The 22,443-nt window shown below is 44.0% G+C and overlaps 1 protein-coding gene across 3 annotated transcripts in view; it reads right to left on the bottom strand.

The window, feature by feature from the left end:
• The window catches only part of Tdrd9 (tudor domain containing 9), a 98,622-nt gene that overhangs the window by 59,903 nt on the left and 16,276 nt on the right, over nt 1-22,443 (bottom strand). For all 3 annotated transcript variants that reach the window (XR_009382832.1, XM_059279544.1, XM_059279545.1), the window contains exons 2-6: nt 20,216-20,322; nt 9,361-9,458; nt 7,434-7,655; nt 6,828-6,950; nt 1,737-1,817 (exon numbers count right to left, since the gene is read on the bottom strand). Coding sequence is in view for 2 of the 3 variants with exons in the window: in XM_059279544.1 (XP_059135527.1) it covers nt 1,737-1,817; nt 6,828-6,950; nt 7,434-7,655; nt 9,361-9,458; nt 20,216-20,322 (631 nt within the window). In the remaining variant the exon portion in view is untranslated. The remainder of the gene's footprint in view (nt 1-1,736; nt 1,818-6,827; nt 6,951-7,433; nt 7,656-9,360; nt 9,459-20,215; nt 20,323-22,443) is intronic.

Genomic DNA, 22,443 nt, shown 5'->3' with positions numbered 1-22,443 from the left:
TGTTTAGGAAGCATGGTGCTTCCTATATAGCTCTTGTTTGTTTTGTTGCTGTCTTTGTGGTGTTAGGTATTTAACCCAGACCTCCTGTAGACTAGACAAGGGCTCCACTACTGAGCCAAATCCCCAGGCCTCTTCAACTACTTTTTAAATAAATTATGAAACTAACAACCCATCTCTTACTCCTTATTGGAGAGATGCCACGTTCCTTCCATCATTTCTGAAATGTGGTAGAATTTTTTCTAATCCACTGATACCCTTAACTATCACTGAAAACTAAAAACATTTGATAAGGTCATTATTCTGGTTTGAGTAAAAACAAGTCTTCAAATGACAATCGAAACTTCATTAGCCACTCATTTGCTGAGCCATCTCAACACTCTAAGATTCCTAACCAGAAAAGTAAAGGATCTCAGTCACTCACTCTGCAGTCACCAGAGCAACCAGACAGCCTAGCACAGCCGGGGTGCAGTCACTGAGTGTGGCCACCTTGCAGATGGGAAGAAGAAGCATTTCCTTAAACATAGGAATGCATGGAATGCCACATTTCAGAACTTCAAAACCAATCATCTTTCCACTAACAGCAAATCCTTCAGCAGAACAGTCATCCAAGTTGTTGCCTAAAGAACTCTATTTAGCATGGCTGGATTGTGAGTGATCTGTGATTAGATTTACTTAGATTACATGATTATTCTAAATCTTTACTGTTTTGGTCAAGTTGACATCCTACGCTTATATTCTTCTTGTTCATTAAAAAACCATGACATTTACCATTCCTCCACAACTCTACCTCTCCAGAGCAGTGCATCTCCTGCCTTCAACTGCAGCACCTTCCTTGTAAGACAGGGCCACTGGCTTCCTCCCACAGGGAAGATGCTGCTTTAAACTACCCTGCTTACTCAGCCAAAAGCAGGCTCCATTGCCCAGCCTTCCAGGACACAGCTTTCCACTGCTATGAGATCATTTTCTGAAAGGCTGGAAAAGTGTTAAAATTCACTGCAACATAATCACCAAAAAGCGTCTACACTGTGACCCCAGGAGACACCCCGGGCCTACTTTATGGCAGGATCTGGAGTATGGCATCTGACAGTAGAGTCTAAGAGCCTATATCTGTCTTAGTCAGGGTTTTTGCTGCTGTGACAAACACCAGGACCAAAAGCAACCTGGGAATAAAACACTGATTTCTGCTTACAGCTCCTGGTCACAGTCTCTCACTGAGGGAGTCAGGGCAGGAACTCGAGGCAGAAACTGGGGGTAGAAACTGAAGCAGAGACCATGGGGGAATGCTGATTCCTGGCTTGCTCCTCATGGTTTACTCAGCCTGCTCCTTTCTTCTTCCTCTTCTTCTTCTTCTTCTTCTTCTTCTTCTTCTTCTTCTTCTTTTTCTTTTTTTTTTTCTTTTTGGTTTTTCAAGACAGGATTTCTCTATGTAACCCTGGCTGTCCTCCCAGAGATCTGCCTGCTTCTGCCTCCCTGAGTGCTGGGATTAAAGCGTGCTTCTTATATCATTCAAAACCACTTGCTCACATGGCACCTCCCACAGTGGGTGGAGTACTTCCACATAAATCATTAAGCAAAAAATGTTCTACAGACTTGCCTACAGGCCAATCTTATAAAGGTATTTTCTCAGTTAAGAGTCACTTTGCCAGATACATCTAGGTTTATATCACATTGACAAAAACCAATCAGCATAGTACCAAATTTAAAATGAGAGAAACAGAATGAAATTTAAAATTTACCTTCACAAAACGTGAATTTGTCCTCAAGAGCTTACGGACTACCAACAGCAGGAAATCCATTTCCTCGGTTCGTTCATGCACCTACAAAATGAAGAGAGCACCCTCCCATGGCATCAAGAATGCACATGTCAGAGCGGCGGAGACTGCTCAGTGCTTAAATAATTTGTTGCACAAGCATGAAAATCAGAGTTCAGATTCTCAGAATCCATGTAAATACTAGGTGAACACACTGAGTCTATAATCCCAGAATCAGATGGTGGAGACAGAGAATCCTCAGAGGAAGCTGGCTGTTCATATAGGCAAGCTCTGGGTTTGACTGAAAAGACCCTGTCTCAATGAATACGGTGGAGAGTGATGATTCCAGATATCAACCTTAAACTTCCATATGAATGAGCTGCATATGCACATGCACCCACACATACCTGTGCCAACATACAAGCAAGCATGCATATACACATGCATACCACACACACGAAGATGGAATTTACAAAAGGATGCACATGTTACTTGATGAGAGAGTAAAGAGGGCTTTCATGCCCGTGGTAGACTTTCAGCTAAACTAGGTTTCTCAGGCAGGTCAGTACAGCTTTTCAGGGGAATCACTCCTGTCCTGACTAAGAGTAAGCAAAGAATATCTGCCCACAAGCCAAAGGCTATCACATGGGTCACTGTCACCCTCAATATTTCTCTTTAGGACCCACTGACATTAGGGCAGAGCACTGGTGAGCCCCCTCAGCCCGGCCCACTTATCAGCAACACTGCCTAAGCAGTCCCTGCTGAACCCTCTGCCATGGTTTGTTATTCTAACAGGTGTGGGGTTGAATAGGTACCAGTCTAATGCTGACTAAGGAGCAGCAAGTCATGTTCCATGATAAAAAGAACTGAAGCTCATAGGATAGCTAAGAGGTTGGTCCTGGGAAAGACGGGCCCATCAGAAGCTGGTAAATCATATCAAGCAAGGTCAGAGTCTAGGGCAAGCAGGCAGAACTTCAACATGACCACAAAGCAGCACACATGGGAAGCAGCTGCTCGAGTCCTCCTCAGATGGAGACCCAGGCTTAGCCACCGTAACTGCTCCACCCATACCACCCTGCCTCACCTAAAGTGGTAGGTAGGGTCAAGGGGCCTTTTCCAAAAGAAGCCCAGTTAGGTCAGGATATATGAGAGCTGTTCTAGACTATTATTTTAAGATGTGTCACATTGTTTATGCTGTGGAACATTTGTGTAATGATGCAAAGATGTGTTGCATTCTTTTATGTTGCATTTGTTTAACTCAGAAGCTGTGTTACTTTGCCCGTCTAAAACACCTGATTGGTCTAATAAAGAGCTGAACAGCCTGCAGCGAGGCAGGAAAAAGGATAGGCAGGGCTGGTAGGCAGAGAGAATAAGTAGGAGAGAGAAGAAAAGGGGGATGCCAAGGGGCCAGCCACGAACTGCTGTGGAACAACCTTTTTGTATACCATGATTATGTCTTACTCTCACTGGTTAATAAAAAGCCGACTGGCCAATATCTGGGCAGGAAGAGATTGAGCATGAAAGCCAGACTAGGAGAATTCTGGGAAGAGAAATGGTAGAGTCAGAGAGTGGCCAGAAAATGCAGAAAAGCAAGATGAGAATGCTCTACTAAGAAAAAGTACTAAGCAACATGACTAAACATAGATAAGAATCATGGGTTAATTTAAGTGTGAGCTTTAGCTAGTAACAAACCTGAGCTATTGGCCAAGCATTTGTAAAAACACAAGCCTCTGTGTTGGTTATTTGGGAACTGGCGGGCAGGAGAGAAACATCCGACTACAATGGAGCAAGAGTGAAAGAAAGGGATACAGAAACAGAGATAGAAGCTGAGAGGCAAAAGGCAGACAGGATAATGTAAGAAAAGCTGGCTAGAAACAAGCCAAGCTAAGGCCTGGCATTCATAAGAAATAATAAGCCTCTGTGTGTATTTATTTGGAGCTGGGTGGCAGGCCTCCAAGAGGCAAAGAGCAAAAAACAACCAACCACAGAGAGCACATAAGGACAGTAAGGTTATATCCAGATAATTCCCTGCAAACAAAGAGAAATAGCCACTAAATCTCAAGGATGGACAAGGCTCATTTTCCCTGTGGCCCTGCTAGCTTGTGCCTCAGTTCCTACTGAGCAGAAATCCAGAATGCAAATGGCAGAAGGCAAAAGCTGGAAGCTATTTGCTGATCATGGACAAGAGCTAGAAATCTTCACAGAACACCGTAGAATTTCCTGAGTAAGATCGTCTACCCTATCACCAACTCCAGAACATCTCAACACAAGCCTCACTTCCCTTGCTTAGAAAAATCAAAGCTATTGCCGATGAAGGGTCCCCAAGGTGATTACTCAACTATTAGGTCCTATCCCTAAATTTAAGAGTAACAACTTCAGCCAACACATTTGTGACCCCAGCATTTGAGAGGCAGAGGCAAGAGGATCAGGAACTCAAGGACCTTGTCTCAACAACAGTAACAACATTGCAGCCTTTCCTCTGCACTTGAACCCATCTTCTCTGGTCCTCCAGGGTAGCTCTTCCTATTCTTCTGCCTCTAGAGGACTCGGTCCGCTGCCCCAATACACACATTTGTGCATCACCTCTGGCCCCACAGGCCTTTCCTTAACACAGATACACAGCTCAGCAGACACCAGCCTCCTGGGACCTGTGAGAGGCTAAGAAGAGAAACTAGAACTTGCTTGTCTTCTACAACAGGTAAAAAAAAAAAAAATACTTACTGGACGATGTGCTCAGAACTAGTTTATTCTTTTTCAAGAACCAAGAAGCCAGAAGCATTATCATCCCATCTTAAACTGCCTGGCTATTTCGAATAGTGCAAACTTACATTTCTTCTGAAACCCAAATTATCACTGAGAAGATGCTTGGTACTGTGTGTAAACTAAAGCTTCAGGTATCTCCCTCACTCATTCCCAGGTCGGGAAGCAGGCAGTACTGTGGTGAGGGCAGGGACTCCATTGCTCCCCTTTGCCTGTTCTTGCAGAGTAACCTACTTCTGTTAACCTTCAGGAGTGAATGTTGATAACAACATGGTATGGATAGTTTGTCTATGTCATTTACATATGTGCAGAGCAGACAAGTCATCAAATAGAAGATGCAGGGATTAGCACTACAGGATCAGGGAGTAGCCCCAGGACATGCAGCAATCCCATCCATGGTAGGTGGCCCGACCACAGAGCTTCATGAAACTTCAGCTTCCTTCATGTAAAGTGGTTCAACTACAGTGACAGTGACAGGCTCAGGCTCAGGGACAGCCACTGTGAACGCCAGCATCTTTCGGTACACAGCCTACTAGGTCTGACTTTGATTTCCACGTAAAGGCTTGCTAAACTGTCAAGTGATAAGAAAAACCCTGAACCACATTGTCCAGGGCTTTGGAAGAAATTACATTTCCTATCCTCTCCTCAAACACCTGCAGTGCTACACAACCAAGGAAATGTGTTCAAGGCCACAGTACATCCACAAAGCTCCACCGGGATGCATTTGCTACTGTTCACGACCATACACAGCACAGGAACACAGCAAGACCTCCCCCTCAAAGACAGGGTTAGCAATGGTCAGATTTCAGAATCTGCTAAGCACCCCAGCCCCACTCACATCTTTCCAACTCTTCTAAAAAATGAGTTGAATTTCTTAGGACAGCATGATTTTACAAAAATGGGGGGGGGGGGCAGGAGGACAGTATGGGCCATTTCGAAATCTTCTGAGAAAGCTGTAACACAGAGCATCCTATATCTTGAAACACTTGTTGAAAATATGAACAAATATGAAATGTGCACCCATTATAGTGGTGCACACTCTTAATCTCAGGACAGACAGACAGGCAGATCTCCATGATTTGGGTGCCAGCCTAGTTTACATAGCAAGTTCCAGGCCAGCCAGGGATACACAATGAGACAATGTCTCAAAAAAGAAAAGAAGGGAGGGAGGAAAGAAGGGAAAAAGGAAAGAAGGAAAAAGAAAGAAAAGATGAACACCAGTTAAATATTCTGTCCTAATGAGGCAAGTCTAAAAAAGGGCAGATGAAGGAGATAATCAGGAAATAATTAGGAAAGCTAAGACAAGCTTTTGTCATGACACATGACAGTAGTAATCCCAAGCCTTGGGAAGACGAAGCAGGAGGATCATGAATTCCAGGCTAGCCTGGGCTACAAAGCAAGACCCTATCTCAAAAACTAAGTAATAATAATAATAATATGGATTTGTGGGTAAAAGTGCCAGCCTGATGAATTGAGTTCAGACCTCAGAACCCATAGCTGGAGAACCAACTTCCAAAATAGTGTACATGGCACAGCAGAACACACACATACAAATACAAATTTTAAAGTTAGGCTGGGCGGTGGAGGTGCACGCCTTTAATCTCAGCACTCAGGAGACAGAGCCAGGTGGATCTCTGTGAGTTCGAGGCCACCTGGTCTACAGAGAGATCCAGGACAGGCACCAAAACTACACAGAGAAACTGTCTCAAGAAAGAAAAAATTAAAGTTAGAAAAAAGAAAGCTAAAGCAGGCACAAAACCAGAGTTCACGATAGTGTACCATGACTCAGCTCTTCCTCAGAGTAGATTAGTGCATCTTACCTTTATTAAAGTGTTTCCTACAGGGCTGGGGTTTGAACTCAGGGCCTCTCATATGCTAGGTAAGCACTCTACCTCTGAACTACACCCTCAGCTCAACTTTTGTAAACTACTGTCATCCTTGATTGATTAGGCAGAGAGTCTGCCTCCATGTGGGGGCTGAGGACAGCACTCTCCAGCAGCGTGGGGAGCCAGCACAACGGCTGCACTGTGCTGAGACACAGACCCAGGCACCCCAGACTGCACAAGAACAAGTGACGGAAACTGCTCAGTAAAATCTCCTTCACAAAGAGCAGGTGCCAGACCTGATCTGGGGCCACAACCTGCCTGTGGAGCGCTGCTCTAAAAGGCAATCTTCCCACCTATATTTTGAAAGGCAAAGCAGATAATTCACATTCACGAGTACAAAGGCAAGATCAGGCCCTTGTTGTGGGACACAAAGATGGCAGCCCACACTGCGCTCTGGGAATAAGGACCTGCCCAATAGCAGAGTACTCACCTCGTCAATGAAGACATGTGTGAATTCCATCAAACTCTTGGCACTTACAATTTTCTGAAGCAGGACTCCAGTGGTCATGTAAATTAACCTAGTGTCTTCTGTCGCTATTTTCTCTAGCCCTACCTAAAGTTGAGGAAGGAAAAGAGGGGAAGAAAAACAGGTTTCAATGGCTCCCACTTACCTACCCAAACAAGTTATAGCCATTTCACCTAAGGAAAGGAATAAAAATCACTATTTCAGAAGATATTTAGGGTCCAAATATAAGTTGGGTTCTCAAATGACTTTTTTCTTCTGTTTTGGGCAGGAATTAGCTTATCCAGTGATGCTACCTACAGTATTTTCATGTGACAAGACCTTATAGACTATAAAGGTATAATTAAAAAGATTAAATATTAAAAAGCACCATTCTATTCTAAGAATTCTCCCTTCTCTCCTTTTCAACTGGAGAAGATTCAAAATTATTTTCAAGAATTTTAGTTTCACTGTTTTTAATTATGCCACAATTCCGCCATTTAATTCCCAGTAGAAAGTTACACACTGACATCAACTTACAGAGAGTGAAAAAAAATGAACAAAGAGAAAGTTCACTTTCTCTCTGCGTCTCACCTGATAGCCCACCAAGCCACCTAGAGTCCAGGAGCGCTCCTTACTGATCCACCTGGCGATGCTGCTGGCCCCTATTTTCCGAGGCTGCGTAACCACTATGTTGCAGAAGGCAGAGCGCTGAGTATAGTGGTCCAGGATGTACTGTGGGAGCTGTGTGCTCTTACCGCTCCCTGTGGCACCGTGTATGATCACCACAGAGTTGCTTTCTATCAAAGAAATAACCTGTAATTGAAAAACAATCACTCTCACAATTGGCCCAGGTCAGACAGCAGTGTGGAGTACTGTCCGTCTTAAGAAGGCTTCAGTTAGCACAGGTTAGACAGCAGTGTGGAGTACTATCATCTGAAGAAGGCTTCAGTTAGCACAGGTTAGACAGCAGTGTGGAGTACTGTCCGTCTTAAGAAGGCTTCAGTCAGCCACCTCGACATCACAAAACAAGAGGACTAAAAATGGTTCCCACTTTTAAAATCAATTCCATTACCAATAACTAGGTGATTGGCGGGCTGGCTGGTTATGAAATAAGGCCACACTCTGCAGCCCTGTGGTCCTCTGCCTCCGAGTACTGGAATTACAAGTGGGCACCACCGCACCCAGTGCATAACTGTTGACAGCTGTGAAGACCAGGCCAGCGCTCCAGTTCTCAATATGTTCTTCGTGTGTGCACACATGCATGCGTGCGTGCGTGCGTGCGTGCGTGAGTGCGTGTGCGCACGTGCATGCAAACACACGTGTTTGGAGACAGGGTTTCTCTGTATAACCCTGGCTTAGCTGTCCTGGAACTCACTCTGTAGACCAGGCTGGCCTCAAACTCAAAGATCCACCCGCCTCTGCCTCCCGAGTGCAGGGACCACAAGTGTGCGTTACCACCACCGGCTCCATTTCTTCTTTTTAAAAAAAAAAGATTTCAAACTTGATTTCTATGGCTCTAAGTCTAAATGTCTATTATTTTAAAACTTTATAAAGAGACTAAATATAATTTTACTTTTTAAAAAATCTGTTTTTATATTCACATGGCTTTAAACTTTGATTTCAAATTCTTGAGATGAAATTTTTTTTTTTTTTTTTTTTTGGAGACAGGGTTTCTCTGATTAGTCCTGGCTGTCCTGGAACTCACTCTGTAGACCAGGCTGGCCTCAAACTCACAGAGATCCACCTAACTCTGCCTCCCGAGTGCTAGGATTAAAGACATGTGCCACTACAGCCAGGCTTCTTCAGATGAATTTGAAATAACTAACTACACTTTCCCTTACAGTATATAAGCAGTATCATAAAATCCTAATCACCCTTTCTAACAGTCAGCGATGGTCAGCAAGTACAAATCAATTTGAATTTCAGAATCTAAAACTAATGAAGTATATCCACTCCATAAAGCATTATTTAATCTTCAGCAAAATAAAAATAAAGTTTGGAATATTTCCTATTTTATCTAAAACTTTTTCACTAAAATAACTAATAATGGTTTAAATATTCTTACTTTTAACCATGTTTAATAACATATAACTACCTAAAAACCTAAGCATCCTACTGCTGGAGGTAGCTTGCACTGGTAACAAAAGAATGTGTACATGTCTGATTAAATCAACCAGTAAGCAGGAAAGGGAGTAGCAGACCACAGGAAACCCCAGTGCAAATGCTGGGGTGTATTCCTTCTCCATAGCAAGATTTGCTATGTGTTCCTTAACAAAAAGCTCCCCCAGGGAAGTGAGGGTATACCACTGTTGGCTGTCAGTGTGACAGGGCACAGGTGAGTCTGAGCAGGGCACAGACAAGCTCAACCTGGGGCTTTGTGGAGGTGGTTTTGGGTGATAGATGCTACTGACTTTTCTTCTGGCCTGTGCACATGAAGCCCCCACCCACAGTACCAACAGTGTTATGCTTCATCTATTTATTCCAGCAGCAAAATCACATTAGGAAAAATTAATTTTACCTCTTCTTTGCACCGATTTATAGGCAAATCAGGATATTTGTAAGTTGTCTCTGAGATGCACGTAACATTGCTTAACTTAGCCAATGGTGACCTTAGACCTGTATTCAGACAAAACAAAGTTATTTCTTAGCTGAAAAGATAAAAGTTAAACAAGTCTATGACCTATCTAATCTGTGTATATGGATTGTAGACACACACACAGAGGCTAGTGCACACATGTATACAGACCAACAGTTCCTCCCCTTGGAGAGTCCACTATTAATGATGCAGACTTCCATCCCAGTCACCAACACTGTTGGCCTACATTTCCTCCTAAGTTAACAAATCTGACACACACAGATTTCTGCACCTGATTCAATAGTGGCTCACTCATGTGAGATTCGGTGGTGTGCACAAGTGATGAAGTGTACATCCCTTGCTACAAAATGATAAGTCAAACATAACTTACAAGCTATTGGTGTGGTTAAAGGGGCTTGTTTGCTTTGCTAAAAAAATGTTTGCTATGGTGTCTGTCTGGTCCCAACCATTTAATGTTCTCTTGAGAATCTGTGTACCTGTGCTGGCTGTCCCATAATCTAAGCTGCCTCTAGTTACCACTTGGCAAAGAACACAACATTGGAGTTCATGCATAGAACTTTCACAGATAAACATTCACAACAAACTCCTAAGCCTTCCTGTCCCTCTCCCAGATCACCCTGTCTGGGAACACCTCTCCCTCCATGTTTCAACTTCTCGTCCCTCTCTCATCCCTTCCTATACTTACAGCTCCTCCCTGCTCTCACCTTAAAAACATGGGGTCACTCTTCTTTTTCCACAATTAGTCTAACAATGTATGATTAAATTGTTATTTTTTTTTTTATTTTGTGGTGCTGGGGATCAAACCCCAGGCCTTGTACCCCAGCCCCTATTCTATATATAGACATATTTAAATGTTTTGGGTGACACTAGAGATCAAGCCCAGGTCCTCCCCCACATTTCTCTGGCCCCATCTTTTTCTGGATCTGGATCAGAGTGTGTGTGGTTGTTCTTCACCTCACAGCCAGCGATCAAGATCTGTTAATCTCTCTCGAGGAAAACGACTCCTTCCTGGGAAAGAGTTTCCTTCTAAGCTATCCCTTGTCCTGCTCTGTGCAGGCCTCTGACTACCTTCCCCACACTGACGAGCTCACTGAAATGGAAGCTCTCCATTACTGTATCTTACTCTCACTCACTGTGGCTCCCAATTTCTCTGGTTTGGTTTGGTTTTTGCACATTCATATGAGAGAGAGAGAGACAGAGACAGAGACAGAAACAGACAGAGACTGTGTGTGTGTGTGTGTGTGTGTGTGTGTGTGTGTGTGTGTGAGAGAGAGAGAGAGAGAGAGAGAGAGAGAGAGAGAGAGAGAAAGAGAGAGAGAGAGAGAAAGAGAGAAAGAGAGAAAGAGAGAAAGAGAAAGAGAAAGAATGAGAACGTTTGCTTTGGTTTTTTTGAGACTGGATCTCATGTAGCCCAAATTGGCCTTGAACTCTCTATGTAGTCAAGGATGACCTTGAACCCCATTCTCCTGCCTCTATCCCCTGAATACTGGAATTACAGGCATGAGCTACCACACAATGCTTTTTTCCCCTGAAGCTTTTTTTTTTTTAATGTTAAACCATTTTATTTGAGAAATAAGGATAACCGAACCCTGCCATCCTCACAGCCCAGGCAACGGCCTCCAGTTCTGGCGAAATCTGAGCTGGAAAGCCCCACCCTGCTCTCAGGGACACCCACATGTCCTGAAGCCTTTAAGACTTGTGTTGTCCTTGCTCTCCTGTGGTCAGGAAAGAAGAAGCCACCATACCTGTGAGGACAGACACAGCAGGGGCAGAGGACCAGGCAAGCACCAGGACTGAGTAGGAATGAGGCTGAGAGAACGACTATTCAAGGATGGAGAGTGAAGATGACTCTTTCAGGACGACAGAAAAGGTCGAAGGTCTATATTTTTGCTAAGAAAGCTTGAGCCTGGTCCATGGTGCTACTAAAGGAGCCCTTGTTGCTCTAGCAACATCAATGTGAATTACAGGACTTGACTACATCTATTTTGAAGGTTGCTACCTTCAAAGACAGAACATTTATAAGAAAAAAAAACAAACAAACAAACAAAACCAAAAGCCCTTGCCACACTATCTAAACTACGGCCCTTCTCCATGTAGCACAAGATGTCACCTGACATTTTTAGGTCACAGGCTGACGCAGACCCAGCACAGGTCAAGCCTTGCCTTTACGCACATGCCCCAGGGTGGACAGGAAACCAGGGAGCAGAAATGTTCACAGCCGTGTGGCTGTTGGTTTTTTATAAACAAAATAAAAAGACAGACATCAATGATAATTTAAGGAAAACCAACAAATTACATGTGACAAACTGAAGCCTAGAAGTAGATGGGAAATACTACAACCTCAAAACATGCTGTTCTCATTTTTTCCTTATTCTAAGTTATTAAAATATTTTATATAAGCCGGGCTGTGGTGGTATATGCCTTTAATCCCAGCACTCAAGAGGCAAAGCCAGGTGGATCTCTGTGAGTTCAAGGCCAGCCTGGTCTATAGAGCATGATCCAGGACAGGCACCAAAACAACACAGAAAAACCCCGTCTTGAAAAAAAAAAAAAATTATATAAAGTAGAATACAAGAACCATTAAAACTGTTGTTCTTTTCATCTGTCTCATCATATCATCAAACAAGTCTAAAATCTAACAGAAATCCAGAGGTTTCACAAGATATACTGAATGGACTTTCAAGCTAAAGTCAGTGTCAACTGGCTGACATGCAGAACATAACGTTTCTAAATGTGAAATGCAGGCACTATCCAACCAGATGTGGTGGTGCACACCTTTAATCTCAGCACTTGGAGGCAGAGACAAGTGGGTCTCTGAGTTTGAGGCCGGCCTAATCTACATAGTGAGTTCAAGTAAGATCAAGCTCATGGCAAGATGGTCTTGACCTGTGTTGCTTCAGCCAGTGACCTAAAAATGTCATGTGACAACTTGTGCTACATGGAGAAGGGCCGTAGTTTAGATAGTGTGGCAAGGGCTTTCAGGGTTTTGGTTTTGGTTTTTTTTTTTTTCTTCTTATAAATGTTCTGTCTTTGTTTGTTTGTTTGTTTGTTTTTGTTTTTTCGAGACAGGGTTTCTCTGTGTAGTTTTGCGCCTTTCCTGGAACTCACTTGTTAGCCCAGGCTGGCCTCGAACTCACAGAGATCCGCCTGGCTCTGCCTCCCGAGTGCTGGGATTAAAGGCGTGCGCCACCACCGCCCGGCCTAAATGTTCTGTCTTTGAAGGTAGCAACCTTCAAAATAGATGTAGTCGAGTCCTGTGAGTCACACTTGATGTTGCCAGAGCAACAAGGCCTCTTTAGTAGCACCATGACAACAAAAACAACCCCTACCAAATCTAAATAACTATCCATACCAAAAAACTAAGCTTAATTATTGGATTTATACCTTAACCAAAAAATTAAATCTTTAAAATAATTAATAATACATTGTTTTCTCCAAAAATGGTGTAATGTTTTACATTCAAACTGAGCTCAGATTGAAAAAGGAGGCCCATTTCCCTTCTCAGGCATCTCCTCCTCAGCTTTCCACAAAGGTTATTCTCTTACAAGGTCAGAAGAAAAGCTTGAAGGGTATGAATCCACCATTAAAAGTAACCCCACACAACAGCCATTGCCATACATTGAGCTCCATAGAGACAGCGCTGGGACAAGCGAGAGCGGGTCGGGCACTGGGCGACTGTGCCTTGTGGAGGAAAATCAACAAAACACAGGTAAAGGGTCCTAAGGAGCCAACAGGCAAAATGTCCTCATACGCATTCTCTGTGTAAACTTGCCAGGAGGAACCCAAGAAGCAGCCCCAGATGCTTCTGTCAACTCCTCAGAGTTCTCGAAGAAGTGCTCAGGAAGGTGGAAGACCACGTCTGCTAAAGAAAAGGGGGAATCTGAAGACATGGCAAAGGCTGACAAGGCTCGTTATGAAAGAGAAATGAAAACCTACATCCCCCAAAGGGGAAACCGAAAGGAAGTTCAAGGACCCCAGTGCACCCATGAGGCTCCTTCGGCCTTCTTCTTGTTCTCTTCTGAGTATCGGCCCCAAATCAAAGGAGAGCACCCTGGCTTGTCCATCAGTGACGTTGCAAAGACGCTGGGAGAGGTGTGAGCAACCCCACTGCAGACAACAGGCAGCCAGTGAGGAGAAGGCTGCTGAGCCAAAGGAAAATACAGAAAGGATACGGCTGCCTCCAGAGCTGAAGGAAACCCGACACCGTGAAAAAGGGGGTGGTCAAGGCCGAAAAGAGCAAGGAAAAGAAGGAAGAGGAAGATGAGGAAGATGAAGAGGGTGAAGAGGAGAAGGAAGATGAAGATGATGATGAATAAGTTGGCTTTAGTGCAGTTTTTTCCTTGTCTATAAAGCATTTACGCTCCCTGTATACAACTCACTCCTTTTAAAGAAAAAAAAAAAAACAGGCTGTGTAAGATTTGTTTTTAAAGTATAGAGTCTGCCGGGCGGCGGTGGCGCACGCCTTTAATCCCAGCACTTGGGAGGCAGAGCCAGGCGGATCTCTGTGGGATGTTCTGTATGGCAAATGTGTTGCTAATTAGTCAATAAATAAAACACTGATTGGCCATTGGCTAGGCAGGAAGTGTAGGCGGGACAAGGAGGAGAATAAAGCTGGGAAGTGGAAGGCTGAGTCAGAGAGACACTGCCAGCCGCCACGATGACAAACAGCATGGGAAGATGCCGGTAAGCCACGAGCCATGTGGCAAGGTATAGATTTATAGAAATGGATTAATTTAAGCTGTAAGAACAGTTAGCAAGAAGCCTGCCACGGCCATACAGTTTGAAAGCAATATAAATCTCTGTGTTTACTTGGTCGGGTCTGAGTGGCTGTGGGACTGGCAGGTGAGAGAGATTTGTCCTGACTGTGGGCAAGCAGGAAAACTCTAGTTACAAATGGCATCCAACGTGGTGGCAAGAGTTTCCACCTAAAATCTGAGAAAAGACTCTAAAACAGAGCTAAAAACAGCTTCCTAATTGTCTCTCTCAAATGAGTGGCAGCTGCTGGTTTGAGCTACTGGCGGGAATGAGGCCTTTGCAAGTGGCACATTAAGCTGCATGGTGGATTTAGCCTTTGCTAGTACAAAAAAAAAAAAGAGGTTTTTGGGCTACATGCTGCTTGGATAAAAGCATAGAGACCCACAATAGCTCCCAGAGCTGGTGGAAAACGAACCACCGCCATGTTGGGAAGCTGAGGTGGGCGGAGCCAGCAGCCACAGCTGCTGCAGTTTAAAGCAATAGATAAACAATAAGACAGATTCAGATGTAATAGTTTACAATGTGTGTGAAATATATGTAGGCTTGAAAGAGACAAAAAAGGTGATATATACAGTTATATAAACAAATACGTAGTTTTAAAAAATAAAGTCTTTAAAGAGACAGTAAAATTAATATAGAAAATAAGCCACGTAAAGATGAATATTACACAGAGAATCTGGATTGTGTCGTCTTTGGGATTCTTAACTGCAGAGAGATATTTGATTGTAAAGGAAGCTGAGTTAAACCAATATGTATACTTTAAAGATACCTTGACTTCAAATTTTGGATATAAGGATATGTTGCTTTGGAAAAGAGTCTCTTTTGTTCCCACAGAAAGCCAAAGGCTATGGATTTGTTCCAGATTAAGATACATCAGGTTTGACCAGCCAAGACCCCCTGAGAGGTCTGCAAAGACACCATGGCCCAGATGATCCAACATCCAGAACAGTTTGAAGGCATCTGGCTCAGACGATACAGCCTCATGGACTATTCCATAATTCTAAAATTTTCTTTGTTTCCCCATAAGATACAGCGCCCCCCTCCAGCAGGAAGTAGTAAGAGAAGCTACGCCCAAATTCCCAAATTATATGTAATTTTACTTTGTTAAGGTTAAAACCTTCCTTTTTGAAAAAAAAAAGGGGGGGGGAGTGCTGTGGGATGTTCTGTATGGCAAATGTGTTGCTAATTAGTCAATAAATAAAACACTGATTGGCCATTGGCTAGGCAGGAAGTGTAGGCGGGACAAGGAGGAGAATAAAGCTGGGAAGTGGAAGGCTGAGTCAGAGAGACACTGCCAGCCGCCACGATGACAAACAGCATATGAAGATGCCAGTAAGCCACAAGCCATGTGGCAAGGTATAGACTTATAGAAATGGATTAATTTAAGCTATAAGAACAGTTAGCAAGAAGCCTGCCACGGCCATACAGTTTGTAACCAATATAAATCTCTGTGTTTACTTGGTCGGGTCTGAGTGGCAGGTGAGAGAGATTTGTCCTGACTGTGGGCAAGCAGGAAAACTCTAGTTACAGATCTCTGTGAGTTCGAGGCCAGCCAAATAAAGGACAGTGTCTTTTTTGCACAGTTAACACACTACCCAGTGTGTCTTCAGACAGCCCTGGCCTGGTCGCATTCTCAACAGCCACCAGCCCTCCTGGTCCAGTCCGGGCTTGTAAACTGGCACGGAAATCTAAAGCAGGTTCTTGCTGGTACACAGCACAAATTAGTTGTATGTGGGGACGGGAGGTTTTCTGTTCGGTTTTTCATCTTCAGTTGTCTCTGTTGCAGCTTATATGAAGATAACTGTTGCTCTGTTAACTGAATACCAATCCGTAACTGCAAAAAAATTTGCACCTGTTTTGTTAACATTCTGAATGCTTCTAAGTAAATACAATTTTTTTATTTAAAAAAAAAAATCCACACACTAGGAGCTAGAAAGACCACTCAGTGGTTAAGAGGACACACCACTCTTGCAGAGGACCCCAATTCAGTTTCCCGTGTCCACATCGGGCGGCTTCCAACCACCTGTAATTCTAGCTCCAGGAGAATCTGACACTGCTGGTCTCCATGGACACTGGTACTCATGTGTATATACTCACACAACAGACACACACACTGTAAAATAAAATAAAGTGGTTTTTTAAATACTTGCACATTAGTAACAAGAGATCATTGTGGCTTTCATTGACTGCCCAAAGATACCATCCAGAACAACTAAACATTGCCATATAAAAGACCATGAAAAGGCCCTTCACAACCTAAAGCCAGGCCCACCTTGTTATGAAAGACCCACCTACCTACATAGTTTCTATCTTTAAGAGATTATTTACTTTTAAATATAAAGAGTTATTCTAATGTAATATATGGAACTCAATGTGTATCCTTGAATTTTTACATAGGAACAAGGTTTTGAATACTTACAAGTGAAATAAGATTAATCCCACACAAAACCCAATGATATTTTATGAAAGATATTATAATATAACATAACTGGACATAACACAGTATTTGTGTTTAAAACCTGTGGTCATGAACTAGAAACACAAGTATCAGTGGGATTTCATGATTTCACTGTAAACAGATGATGAACTAGAACAGCTGTGTTATCGTGTAGGCATTTGCACACAGGGTCTCACCTAGGCCAAAGGAGTTCCTCCTAGATATTCTCCGCAGATCCACACTGCTCCCTCTCCTTCATTCTTGAAATACCACCCCAAACTATTTTCTAAACACTAACGGAGACTCCCATTTCTCTTCACCTTCATCCAGAAGCCATAAGTTTGGCCACTCCATTAGATGAATACCTGCGGTTGACTCCTTCCTATTTTATTCAATTCACTTGCCAAATCAGAGGCCATTATGAAAGATACTTCCCGAGTGTCACATTCCCATTGGAATTCCTCCCTTAAGTAAGCAAATTCCTCTAAATAGGGACCTCAGCCTCGATTGCACGCCTTACCCTCCAGAGCAAGGGCCACCCAATGGTCACTGTAAGGGGAGGCATGCCATCTCATACCACTCAGAAGACAGCCACACCATGATTTCCCTTGCAGACATCCCACCCTGACTTTGCAGCTCAGCCTCAGCTACAAGTTGTATCACTCCGCAGAGGCCATGCATCCACCACCACAGTAAGAAGGCACACATCGAACTCCAGGAAGCAAACAGTCACGTTAGGAGTCCCTCCTATGGATTCTCCACCCCACTCAATTTGGCTTCTTTACACCTTGTTCAGAAGCCAAGTGTCAGGTGACTTCATGTGGAGCCACAAAGCAGCACCTGCTTTCCCAAGGTAGGAAGGGCACCACCAAGCTACAGTGCTGTGAGGACTTCATGAAGGCTGTGAGCCCCACCATCCTCTCCTCTCAAGCAAGAGAAAGTGTTAACAGACCTGACTTGTGAGGTTTCCATGGCATCACAACCCCTCTGATGAACACAGGAATGATCACATTTGTGACAGGAAGTTCTAAATTTCAACCGGGCACAACCCAGAATCGCCTGAGGAGGGAGTCTCAACTGGCGGACTATTAGATGAGGCTGGCTATGGGCATGTCTGTGGAGGGCTGTCTTGATTGTTGACTGAGGTGGGAAGACCCATGTGGGCAGCCCTGAACTGCCCAAATGAAGCAAGCTAGCTGAGCAGAAAGCAGGAACAGGCAGGCAGCTGGGTGCATTCCTTGTTCACTGCTCTCCACACTGGATGTGATAGAACTAGCTCTGGAGTTCCCACATTGGCTTCCCTTGAAGAATAAAAGGAAAATAATAAACTTTAACACTAGGATTATAGGTAAGTATTATTACAGAGAAGTATATAGATAAGATTACCAGTGAGCTTGCTTAGAAAAAAGTGCTGAAGGGCACTGCCTCAAAGCTAACTTTAAAACAGCTGGCATACTAAGCAGCATTCCTAAGACCCGTAAGAGTTCTATAAAGTGGAGTTGTACTCTAACCTAATTAGAATGAAGGTGTACTGAAGACGGATTTGTTCATCAGAATGGCTGCTCATTAAGCCCCTCCCCTCATCACTTTAACTGAGAGCTGCTCAGAGGGGCAGCGCGGGTCGGTTTCAAAGAGAACGGTAACGAGTTCTCTGCACTGATGAAGCCATTTAATTGCTTGAGAGAGAACCAAACCCGGCAGTTTCTGCTTCTGTATCACTTGCTTAGCTGCTCAATGTGCCACGCCGTGGGGACCTCCAGGACACCTGTAATGAAATCGATGTCAAACTGCAATGTAGTGGACCTAACATACACGGAAGCTGTACAAGATTTTCAGCTTTGCCATAAACTCCTTGAACAATAGCTAGAGGCTACAGCTGAGGGCTCAGCCGAGCTTCTCCTCCTCAGTCTGAGTGCATGAAGCCAGTTCTTCCTGGGGGAGTTAATCTACCATTACACCCGCAAGCAAGGACTGAAGCCCTTTCCTACCCCGCTGCATTTTCTAAGGGTTATTGTCACAGCAACAGAACGCAGCATCCAGCCAGCGGCACAAGCAAGGCAGCGCGTCCGGAAGGCTCTGAAGGGCGCCGACCCAGCAGCGACGCCACTGAAGCAGGAACACAGGAAAAAGCAAAGCACTAAAGGCCATTTCTGCCTCGGGGTGAATGAGAAATAAAATACACATCACAGTGACCAAAACAAAAAGTTAAAACACAAAACCAAATGAAAGAACAGGTGTTAAGTAATGTCTCCAAATTTTCCAGAAGTAATAGAACATACCAATCTGTATTAGGGATTAATACACTACTACTGGGCATAGACGTCCTAATTATTACAAAGGCTAAAAATGAAGAGGGAACTGTTCCCCTAACTCAGCTATATCCTTCAGTAGGAACATGGGTAATGAGGGCAGGAGCAGGAGACAGAGCTTCTTGGCTAGGCGGGTACAAGGCACACGAACAGGGCACAGCACTAATAACTAGAGCAGCTGGAGCAACTTAGCCCATGCTCCCCCCAGTGCGCCTGCCACGGGAGTTGAAGAACCGTCTTTCAGCAGGCATGCACCAGCACACCTTTAGTCCACACTCACTCAGGAGGCAGTGGCAGGTGGACCTGTGAATCTGAGGCCAATCTGACCTGCACAGTGAATTTCAGGCCAGCCAGGGCTACATAGTTAGACCTTGTCACAAAAACAAAAATAGCCTTTTTATTTCATACTTCCTACTCTTCAGAATTTTGTTTTAATGTTTACTATTAAAAACTCCAGTCTTTGTGTGTGTGTGTGGTATATTTACAACCATCTGCTCTTGTGTGTGCGCTCACATGTGACCACGAGTGCACATGTTCAGGTGTTCACATGCATATGGAGCCAGAGATCCTTGCCAGGTGTCTCCGTCGTCACCCCCACCTTAGCTTTTGAGACAGTGCCTCTCATGGAAAGTAGAGCTCATCCACCGGCTGGGCAGTGGGCTGCAGGGACCTGCCTATCCCTGCTCTCCCGGCAGTGGGATCACAAGTGCACACCACCACTTGATGCTTTTATGTGGGTGCTTGAGATCCAAACTCAGGCCTCCACGCTTCCGCAGCAGACAATTTACCATCTGAGCCATCTCCTAAGCCCTTCCCAAGTTATTTTGGTTTACTTTTAGAGGTGGGAGTCTCACTGTGTAACCCTATATGACCTGGAACTCAATTTGTAGACCAGGCTGCCTTCAAAGTCAAAAGAGATCCTCCTGCCTCAGTCTTGCAAGTGCTGAGATTAAAGGTGAGCACCACCAGACCCAGCTAAAGAAATATTTTAAATATTCTGAATTAATAGTCAGGTAAGGGACCATTGTTTAATCTTCCAAAGAACAGGTTATTTGGGTTCTACATTTAAGATAGAAAATAATTAACACTTTATAATCTACTATATACTCATCCCCCCCAAAACTTATAAGAAGCTGTATAAGTTTTTTGGTTTTTTGTTTTTTTTTTTTTTTTACTTTGACCAAAATACCATATTTCTTAAACTTTTAGGAGGATGATGTTTTAATGCTGAATAATCCATGCATCATATATAAGATATTTAAGGATACTTGCTGACCTGGCCCACTGGTTGGTTGATCCTGGCCATATATGTCAAGTTCTTGTGCTTCAAGCTGTCTGTATTTGTTAATGTATTCCATTTCTGAGCTCCTCTGGCTGAGTGACCTGCAAAGAACCGTTTAAAAAAAAAAAAAAAGTCATCAAACTTCTGTGCCAGAGGGAGTTCCTATTTTATGGACGTCATGGGGAAAATGTAAATAGTCAATAAATAGTTCTAATATTCAAATTCAGTTACAAATAGAGGCATGAAAATCATGAGAAGTGTGGTGCTGGAGAGATGGCACAGCAGATAAGAGACCTGGCTGTTCTTCCAAAGGAGCTGGGTTCAGCTCCACATGGCGGCTCACAACCATCTGTAATTCCAGGTCCACAGGATCTGATGGCCCTATGGCATCCACAGGCACAAGGCATGAAAGTGGTGCCCAGGCAGACATACCAGCAAAACACCCACACACATATAAATTTAAATAAGAAAGCAACAAGAATAGACTGTTTTCGTCAACTAAGCTGAAAAAAGAGCAAGTCATCTGAGAATGCTGAGGAGGAGGTGTGTGATCTGACTGTCCATGCCGACCCGACACAGGACAGTCTGTAGATGCACCGAGACCTAAAGCCCATTTCCCCTACAGCCTCACCATCTTCCCCAGAACCATGCACCTGCACATGTAAACAAAGTCACATGTGCGAGCATGCATGGAAGAACCCATTCAATGCATAAACATTTATGAGGGGCTGGAGAGATGGCTCAGTGGTTAAGAGCACTGGCTACGCTTCCAGAGGTCTTGAGTTCAATTCCCAGCACCCACATGGTGGCTCACAACCATCTATAATGAGCTCTGGTGTCCTCTTCCAGCTTGCAGATATGGCACTCATATACATAAAATATAAATAAATCTAAAAAACAAAACAAACAAGCATAAACATTTATGAAGCACCTGCCGCATGGAATGCATTGTCTTAGATGGTGGAGCCAGCACAGCAAGCCAACCTAAGTCCTTGCTCTCGTGAACATGCCATCCAGTAAACAAAGCATATGCTGTATCTAGGGATACAGAGCAAAGAGTCTAGGGAATTCTGTAAACTCAGCACTCAGGAAGCTTAGGCGGGAGAACTGCTACAAGTCCAAGCCAGCCTGAGCCACTAGTGAGCTCCATACCCACCCCAACAACAGTAAGACGCTATCTCAAAAGAAAATCCCAAGGCTGAAGAGATGGTTCAGTAGTTAAGAGTACACACAGTTCTCACAGACGATGAACCCAGTACAGTTGCCAGCATCCACACTGGGCAGCCTGTAACTCCAACTCAGGTGTACCTGCAGCCTCCACCCTCCTCGGCATGAGCATTCATGGGCACACACCCACACACACGTATATAATAATGAAAGTATTTTTTGAAATCCAAAAATAAAGTAAAATAAGAATTCCAGGATAAAAGGGTAACTTTTCATAATATTCATAATTAATTGTAAAATATCTCCGTCTGGGCAAATTCAAGGCCAGCCTGGTCTACACAGGCCAGCCAGGGCTACACGGTTAAACCCTGCCTCAAAAAAAAAAAAAATCAAAATCAGAGTAGGGGTATGGAGTAATAGCAAGGATTTTTTTTTTTTTCTGAAAGAGAGAAGTCATTGAAAGATTCTGAGCAGAGGAACTGGCACACATTTTCCGGGGAACCTAGGAAGGGAGTATCATAAGTCTATGCACAGCTGGGGCTCAAGGTGGCTCTGGGACCAGGATCGTTCTGAAGAACAAACATTTTGCACTGAGAACAATGACCAGGCTTGTGACTGGACAACGCCCTAGTGCTCAGGACCTTGGTACTGAGGTGGCCTGAATGATACCACATCCTAGGAAGATGCTTTACAGGGGCCTTTGGAACTTTTGTGGCAAGCAACTTCCAGGACCATCTCAACAAAGACAAGGAAGGGTGTCAGGGAAAGCCGGTGGCAGATGTCACCAAGCACCTGGAGAATGCTCAACAGCTGAGTGGAGGCAAGGACTTCAACAGGAAGGGGTAAGTTGGAGGAGTATTTCTGGTCCTCTGGTACTCCCATGAACCTCATCTATTGGCGGCTTACTTTGAAAACGTTCTCATCTCATGGAAGCCAGTAAAAGCTCTGATGGTCACTGCCCTCAGCACTGCCTATGGGGATGGACCAAGGGATGGGATCTCTGTTGCTGACACTGAGCAGTTGTCTCCAGAGAAGTCTGTGGGCAAGGCTGTGGG

This window comes from Peromyscus eremicus, chromosome 14, assembly GCF_949786415.1.
Source record: "Peromyscus eremicus chromosome 14, PerEre_H2_v1, whole genome shotgun sequence".
In the NCBI taxonomy this organism is placed as follows: domain Eukaryota; kingdom Metazoa; phylum Chordata; class Mammalia; order Rodentia; family Cricetidae; genus Peromyscus; species Peromyscus eremicus.
The sequence above is the reverse complement of the archived record's forward strand: the minus strand, read 5'-3'. Positions and strand labels throughout refer to the sequence as shown.